At 32.3% G+C, this 8,837-nt stretch overlaps 2 protein-coding genes across 2 annotated transcripts in view; one reads left to right on the top strand and one right to left on the bottom strand.

Annotated features, from left to right (window-relative positions):
* nudc (nudC nuclear distribution protein) overlaps positions 1-3,550 on the bottom strand; it is a 12,182-nt gene extending 8,632 nt beyond the window's left edge. Inside the window, 3 exon segments of the mRNA NM_200919.1 lie at positions 285-497; positions 2,575-2,652; positions 3,379-3,550. Coding sequence (NP_957213.1) covers positions 285-497; positions 2,575-2,652; positions 3,379-3,453 — 366 coding nt within the window. The 5' untranslated portion in view covers positions 3,454-3,550.
* A 2,095-nt stretch (positions 3,551-5,645) lies between these two features.
* On the top strand, positions 5,646-8,279 carry nr0b2b (nuclear receptor subfamily 0, group B, member 2b). Its single transcript, NM_001386343.1, has 2 exons — positions 5,646-6,329; positions 7,900-8,279. Exons 1-2 carry the CDS (start codon positions 5,846-5,848, stop codon positions 8,157-8,159), a joined length of 744 nt encoding a protein of 247 aa, NP_001373272.1. The 5' UTR covers positions 5,646-5,845; the 3' UTR covers positions 8,160-8,279.
* Positions 8,280-8,837: the final 558 nt, after the last annotated feature.

The following is an 8,837-nucleotide window of genomic DNA, read 5'->3' as shown; positions in this document are numbered from 1 at the left end:
TTTCTACATTTTAATGTGGAAACAGCTTCAAACACTTTATTGGAGTCATGCAGACAAAAGTCAGCAAAACCAAAAGGCTTGATTGAACGCTGATTTAGCTCCACATTATTGGATCACCATTCTTGGTAAAGCAACCTCAGAGTAGACAAGGAGGCGATGCACATTAGCATTTAAGGACACACAAAGCAAGTTTTAAGCATCTAGAGTAAATGGTAGGTGCAAAAGTATTTAGTTATATTTGGTATTATAAGACAATGTTGGTAATGGTTTATGTATATTCTCACTTGTAATTGTGACTGGAGTCTCTCTGCCTCTTCATCTGTGAGTTCTTTGATTCTGGGCTCCTCTGCATCAATCTTCCTCTTCTTCATCTCTTCTTCCTTTAGTTTAGCAGCTCTCTCAGCCTTCTCCTTCCTCTCTTTTTCTTGTCTAGACTGTTTTTCTTTCTGAACTTGGAGGGCGAGCTGATTGTGATGAGCAAACGCCTCTTTAACCAGCTATAGGGCAAAAAAAAAATCAGATCAATGAATGATTTAGAGGACGGTTTACTAAATATAATGCAACAAGCATTAAAATGCTAGTTATTAGGGCTGCACGATATTGGAAAAATCTAACATTGTGATATTTTTTTATTTATTTTGTGATTCATATTGCAATATGAATAAAATTTCACCAGATGACTTAATATCTCTATTTGGAAAGAATGTATAATGTTAGATCAATTGGGATGTTTCTGCAGTTGGAGTGCATCTCCATTCAATCTAATAAACAATCTATATATTTCCCCAACACATTTTCGTTGTGGTCTGTGATATTTGCTTTGCATTTCTGTATTTGCAAGTGTTGTGAGCATTTTCATGTGCAGGGGTCCGTTCTTCGTACGTGGATTACTCAGTTAGCTTGATTTGGATATTGACGATTTGACATGATCCAGGATTGTTTCGTTCTTCAAAGCTGATCCGAGAGTTGTTGTCATAGCAACAGTTCTGCTAGGTCAAACCTGATCGGGAGCAGGTTCAATTCATATAAACAGGATTAGATTGGCTTAGTTCAAGCAAAGATAATACAGAAAGTATGTTCCGAATTCTGATATTTTCTTACAGTAGTAGTTATATAAACTTAGGGAAATGGCACATATTTTTTAACTATATATATATAAAGTTATAGTCATTAATAAAATAAATTAAGTTATACATTTTAATAAAACGTATGCAATCTGCACCCTCGAAATAAAAGTAGGCTACAAAGATTGCCACCTGGTGGTGCAAAGAGAAAGCTTATTGATATGAACTTTTTAGATCGCTTTAGTACAAATTGTGTATAATAGAAATGAACAATATGTGACTTTTTTAAAGCAATAATACATTTCAGCAGTCATAAACATGTTTTGATAGTTAATATGCCGGTGATTTGATGCTTCACAAAAGTTGCAGACGCCTTTACCAATATGAAAACCCTTTTGTAAACAACCAGTTATTCTTTACACCGATTAAAAAATGGCTACTATAATAAAGAAAATCTTTTCTAAATGTGGAACTAAATACATTGATTTGCATTGAAATACATGATGAATACACTTGACACATGAAAGTGGAAAGCCTGCAGCTCACAACAAATGTGGAAGGTTATTGCGTGTCATATTTAACAAGCCGTTTACAGCTAATTTGACGTAATTTTGCTCACATGGATAATTGAATATTAATCAGATGATGTCATTACGCTGCTGTGCCGTCAGCCAATCGTTGCATTGCTGATCATGATTTCGAGGATCGATAGATCTGTCCTTTACAACACACGCAGCGATCTCAGATCAGTTCATCCAGACATTCTAATCTGATCCGCGAACTCGTTTGAAGAACCAAATTAGTGAGAGATCAGTTATCAAGATTAAAAGATCCGGGATCTGCCAAATAATCTTAGATCATTTAAGCGAGGTACGAAGAACGGACCCCAGATTTAGTCAATGATTGATAAGTTCATGTTTACTATATGCATCTCCATAAAATCTAATAAACCAGCTATAGACTTTTTGGGGTCCCCCAACACATTTTTTTGTTGTGGTCAGTGCTATTTGCAGTGCATTACTGTATTTGCATGTGTTTTGAGTATTTTCATGCAAAAGAATCTATAAATAAAATCAAGAAAAAGATACAAAAAAAGTGTTTTAGAATTACCTGAGTCTAACAGTATTCAAGTACAGTAATTGAATGACAAAAATAAAAATAATTTGATAAAATGAATTGTTTGTTAAAGTCACAAGTAGTGCAATTTCTTTTGCCTAAATGCTTTTAAAATCATTTTACAATTCCAGGCATCAAAAACACATGCAAATAATAAATTATATTACAAACTCAACATTGCATATATCCTGCAAGGTCTATTGTAAATTATCACACCTCAATACCGGTGCTGAAACGACATATTGTGCAGCCCTACTAGTTATTGATAAATGTTTAAAATTATTATTTTTTTAATCTTTAAAAAATACAAGAGCTGTTTTTTTATCTTTGAAAAAAAAACTATTAAATCAATTTCTTTCATTTTTATGAAAAATAAAGGTAATCAAAACAAAACCTTCTCTGGGGCTCCAGATTCTCCTCCTGTGAAGAAATCCGTTTTCCTCCTTAGAAAACTAAAGAATGTGTTTACCAGCTGCAAAAATATAAGAAATTAAAAGTAAAAAAAAATAGCGGAATATCATAACATCAAACCATTTATAGAGGTAAAGTTAGTTTTATATTCGCACATTTGTTCATTGAGCAGACTCTATATTGTTTACCATGTTACTTTAAATATTTGATCGAAATTAGCATGCAAGTATAACTACTAAACAACATTAACACTATCTGATTTATTGTGAACAATGTTGTACTTTGATAGTCATTGGCTGCTAATATGATTTCCCTTAAATTTAAAATTTGTAAAGAATACTTTTCTGAAAATATATCATTAAGGAGAATGTCTAAATATCCAAATATAAAACCAACTTTACCTTTATAAATTATTCACGTTTTACTGTGTGTGTGTGTATACACACACACATTTATATATATATATATATATATATATATATATATATATATATATATATATATATATATATATGGCTGACAGTCGCATTAATTATGGATTTTGAACATTTTATTTTATAAGAGTAACGTTTACCCATAGAAATTACGGTAAATAAATCATACCGTTTACATGTTGAGCTGAACATGTCCTTGTGCTATTATAACTAATATATGCATAAGGTATATAAGTATTGTAACAAGGTATATAAGTATTGTAATATTATTATTTTTAATTATAGCAAGTCATCATGCATCAGTTACGTTAGCTCCTCTGTTAGCATGCAGCTGCAAATATTGACACATTTACCTCCTGAACTCCTCCTTCATGCTGCTGCGCCATTGCAAGCAACATCCCATCAAATCTTTCGTCATCGTCACCCATTTTCACTAATTCCAGAAGAAAACAGCTAAATAAAATAGGCGATTTGACGGGTGATGCTAAGAATCACGCTACCACCGGTGTGTTGCCCTAACTATTTCCTAGATACAACAACCGCCCGTACACGCTTGAGGACCAATCAGATCATGGAGCTCTGAAGGACATGAGCGCAAACCAATCCATTTTATGTATCGTAGTGGGTAAGGCGGCTCTTAGCTTCCAAAAGGAGAGAGAGGAACTTACTGTAGCGGAACTTTCTAGAGACATGCGAGTAACAGAGTGATGTGAAAAATGAATATACATTTTTGAGATTTCATTTTTATAAGGCATATGAAATGCTCTTGATAACGAAAATCGTAAACATATAGAGTAAACTGCTAAACAAGACCATAAATTAAAACGAATCAATATTTTACACTGCAAAAAATGCTTTTCTTAGATTTTTTTGCCTCAAAAAGTTCTCAAATCAAGAAGCATTTTCTAGACAAGCAAAACATTTTGTCTTGTTTTAAGAAATAATATGCCAAAATGAAGTGAGTTTTTCCTTAAATCAAGCTAAATAATCCGCCAACGGGGTAAGCAAAATATTCTTATCACAAATCAAAAAACAAGATTATTTTGCTTACCCCATTGGCAGATTATTACCTTGATTTAAGAAAAAACTCAATTCAATTTGGCATATTATAACTTAAAACAAGTTGTTTTGCTTGTTTAGAAAATGCTTCTTGATTTAAGAACTTTTAGAAATTTGGACAAGAAACAAGACAAAAAATGTAAGAAAAGCATTTACAGTGTATGCAGAAGACCAGCCAGACAAAATAGCTTCAATCAAATCAATTTATTTTCCACTATAGGTTAACTAATTGTACTTTCCCTATATTGACATTTATAAAAGTTGTTTATCATTAATGGATATTACTTAATAGAATAGGCGGTTCATTCCGCTGTGGCGACCGCTGATTAATAAGGGACTAAGCCAAAAGGAAAATAAAAAATTAACTTAATAGAATGCATTGTGTTGATGACAATGTGGTCAGGCTATTTAATCATTATTTATAAATAATACATTGTGTACTAATTATTTAATAAGTAAAACATTTTTGTTGCAAATATGAAATGCTATGATTCAATAATTAAAAGGTTATTTTCATGTTATCATTTTGAATAAAGATTATGTTATTGAATCTGAGGTTACTTATCTCCTGATTTGACTTGTCTGCTTCTGAAGACAGATGGTGATTATTAATATAATAAAGTCAGGTGAATGACCAAGAGTGCAACCAGTGACTAAGATAACAAATCACTGGTTCTGTTATCTCAGAATTTCATAAGGTTTACGCTATAATATAAAATAAGTATTAAGGATATTGAAATAGTTAATACATGAACATACCTTTTAAACATAGCCACAAGCCTCCTGTAAATGTAAGACAAGATCTTGAAACATTGTCAAATATGAGACATGCCATTTTGCTGCAACAAAGTCTATTATCAATTGTTATTTAGCATATTTTGACCATATTTGTACAGATTACATATATTATATTTTATAAATTGTCATAGTCTGGTAAATGTTATGAGTTGTTGTTGTTTTTTTTAGATTTGGATCCAGAATCTGCAATAAATATTGAATTGAACTAAGTTTAAAATGAATATAGAAAGCATGTTGAGATCAATGTGTCAATTTTCCCTAACTTCCATTAAAAATTTCAAGGATGAAATTGAGCGTAAAATTTGGCCATACTTTGATCTTTACATGAGTCTTTTAATGTAATTTATTTGTTCAGAAAACATGACAAGATTTTTTGCCATTTAAACCACTGAATATATTTATTTATTTTAAACAAAATAGCATTTTTGTGGTACAGTTTCTTCTGGAAATCTTAAAAAGATGCATGATATTCATTCCATTGTATAGAAAGAAAAGAATGACACTTTGTTCATCAAAGTGAAAACTCCCTTTTCATCTTAGACCCTTAATTCTTATGTTTAAATTAAATTAAAATAAAATAGCAAGGAAAGCAAAACACTTTTATCAATTATTACTAGTCTTTAATGATACTGAAAGCCAAATCTGAGATAATATGACTCTGTTAGTCCTTGGTGACTTGGCACAGGCTGATTTAATGACCGTTAAACATGATAAATGTCATTAACCTCTGCTTTCCCTATGCTGACCGTGAATCAGCCCCTGCTGCGTGAACCTTACCGGCTCCACGTGGAGGAAACCTCTTTCTTCAAAGCAAACAGTGATACTCTCAATAAGGTCAAGGCTGCAGATTATTCAAGGAACCGCTATAAATAGGTCTGAGAAATCCAACTGGAGTCATTTTAGTGTGCAAAACTAGACCTGAGACAACATCAACCATTTCAAATTGGGAGTAAATCAGCAGAAATGAGAAAACACCTTCATCCTCATGGGATTCTCTTCAATATCTTGACTCGTAAACCTGAATTTGCGTACTTCACTTCTCCAGAACCATGCCACTGTAACTTTGAGTGCTTTGTGAGTTTGAAAAACCCAGAGATCACTTGCCCTGCTGCTTTTCAGGTCCTGACGAAAAGCATTCACTTCATGCAGAGCTCACTTTCCCACCAAAATCTGTCTTCCAGTGAGAGGCTCTGTCTTCTTCAGAAACGATGGGTTCCTCTCTTTATTCTGGGTCTTGCGCAAGAGAACATCTCTTTTGAGGTGATGGACTTTCCAGTTGGCAGCATCCTTAGAAACATACTGCTGAGCGGTCAGCAGAAACCAGACGACTGTCCGCTCACTCTGGCTAAAGTGAACAAACTCAAGATGTTTCTAGACAAAGTATGGAGTCTGCAGCTGAGTTTGAAAGAGTATGCCTGTCTTAAGGGAGCTATACTGTTCAGTCAAGGTAAGATTTTAAACAAAATGACAGTCTCAAATCTGTATCAAAAATATGATGACAAAATTGTAAGCGAAATCAATAAAGCCTACTTAAGTGCATTTAAAAAGAGAGACTTTCATAATTGTATCCTAAGAATCCTAACATATTTTTTAAAATAAAAAAATGACACTACATTGAGCACATTTTCAGTTCATTTCTTTTAAAAAAGATGCTAGTCTTTAAAGTATATAGTCCAGTGTTCAGCATACACCCCTTTTTGAAAACGAATATTTAGGAATATCTCAGTGAATACAGCCAATATTTTGTTTGTGCTAACAAAACAATTAAATCCATTAAAATAACAGTTTGATCACAACATCTTTAGGAATAGATAACAAATTTACTTCAAACAAGTTAATCCAAAAAAAAAGTACAAATACTTAATTTATCAACTAAATTTTATGATTTCTTGATTTTTCCTGTTTAATAAATTTTTATCAAATATTTTCCCCAACATGTTAATTTGGGTGTGCTAATTTTTGGTTTGTGATCTTAAGTTTTTATTTATTTCTTTCTCACCCTCACCCTCAAGTGGTTCCAAATTTACGTTCATGAGTTTCTTTCTTCAGCTGAACTCAGAAGAACTGTAAACCTGCAACTATTGACTTCTATGGGAAAAACAAATACTATGAAAGTCAATGGTTATCAGTTTACAGCTTTCTTTAAAATATTTTATCTTATCCCATAATGGTTTGTAACAAGACAGGGATAAGTAAATGATGACAGAATTATTTTTATGGGTGAATTAATCCTTTAAGTCCCTCTGAAATCAAAATTATTTTTGTGTGTGTGTGTGTGTTTTAGTATCATTATGTTAGCAATGAATTTATAAACTATATTCCCAAAACGCTGACAAAATACACATTTAAAAGTTTTAAAAGTTAGCATTTTCTAACTGGATCAAAATCTGGATCAACAGATTTAGTTTGGATTTTATTAAGATGGTCTGATAAAGCAAATTCTCTCTAGGCTCTAAAGTGTTCTGCCCCATACAAGACACTTTTGCTGCAGCTGATTTTGGTCACTTATTCACATGTAACCGACCTTGTGGTTTGCCTAAACATTTAAATATTAAAAAATATATAACCAGTGTACCATGTATAACTATAGCAATAAGAGAAAGAATCCCAACAGTCTGGATGCTGAAATGCATAGGCACATGAACACTTATAGCACACTCATCAACAAACATAGCTTTTCACAGCTTCTCAGAACCAAAACTGTGAATGTACGTATATGATTTGAAAAATACTAACTATGGACTAATGACATTTAATTTCCTTCAAAATCCATCAGAAAACCTTTTAAAAAATAATGTTGTAGGTTAATGAAAATGTATGTTTTAGAAATGGTTTATAATAATGGAGAAAAAACTGTGCAGCTACAGGAAAATAGCACATATTTTAAAAATGTGCATTTTTTAGTGTAGCATTAATTCTATATTGTTTCGGGTTGTCTTTACACAATATTAATATAATATTTAAAATGTGGAAGTGATCATCACATTATGATGTATATGTGACTTTTGTGCCATCAGTTTTAGATAGCCCTGGACTGAAGAGCTCATTAGTGATAGCAGGACTGCAGGAGGAGTTTGCACATGACCTGCACATGCTTATTCTCTCCCGTCAGCGCTCCGAAGAACACTGGACAATCATGGACGTTTTGTTTACAGCCTGCACTTTACAGATGGAGGCCAGAAGCATGGTGACAGAACTGTTTTTCAGACCCATCATGGGCAAGATGGATATCCAGGAACTTCTCAATGAGATTATCAACAACAATGTAGGATTATAAACACATTTAACTGAATGTTTGACAAACTAAAAGATACAACGTCTTTTTTTTTGGCATAGATATGCATATTACATTTTTACAAATAAAAGCCCAAAATACTTTATACCAAGAGTTGTTGTTATACCTTTTTGAAAAAAGATATTAAACACACCCTTTAAAATATAATAAATATATTCTCTTAAACTATTATTAATTTCCTAAAGCTAATAAAATAAAGAAAGTTCAGTCACAGCATAAGCTTAATTTTTCGTTAAGGTGTCAAAAATCTTTTATGCTCCATAGGAAAGTGAAAGTCAGTCTAGAGTTTGGAATAAAATGTAAATTGTTTGAGTAAATTGTTTATTTACAGATCATTTATTAGTTTATGGAGATTAAACCTATGACCTAGGTGGCTAATATCATGCTCAAACATTTTAATAGCATCAACAGACAAAAAAAAAAAAAAAGTTTGACGTGACATTCATTAAAAAGAAAGACGTAAACTGAAGTCTGGACAACTGCAGAAAACTTAAGCAAAAAAAAAAAAAAAATTAAATAAATAAAATAAATAAATAAATTAATTGCCCCCCTGGTGGCTGGAAGTAGTATCACTCAGAAATCCCACCTTCATCATATCCTCCTACTTGTATTTATACAGGCAGTAGGAGCGCTGTTTCTCATCGATGGTAGGCCACATTT

The sequence above is a fragment of the Danio rerio genome, chromosome 19, assembly GCF_049306965.1.
Source record: "Danio rerio strain Tuebingen ecotype United States chromosome 19, GRCz12tu, whole genome shotgun sequence".
NCBI classification, from domain to species: domain Eukaryota; kingdom Metazoa; phylum Chordata; class Actinopteri; order Cypriniformes; family Danionidae; genus Danio; species Danio rerio.
The sequence above is the reverse complement of the archived record's forward strand: the minus strand, read 5'-3'. Positions and strand labels throughout refer to the sequence as shown.

What these genes read in the sequence shown, in the direction of transcription:
- nr0b2b (NM_001386343.1), top strand. Translation starts at nt 5,846, where the DNA reads ATGAGAAAACACCTTCATCCTCATGGGATTCTCTTCAATATCTTGACT. An exon ending in AGCTATACTGTTCAGTCAAG is followed by an intron (nt 6,330 to 7,899) that starts GTAAGATTTTAA and finishes TTGTGCCATCAG; the next exon opens with TTTTAGATAGCCCTGGACTG.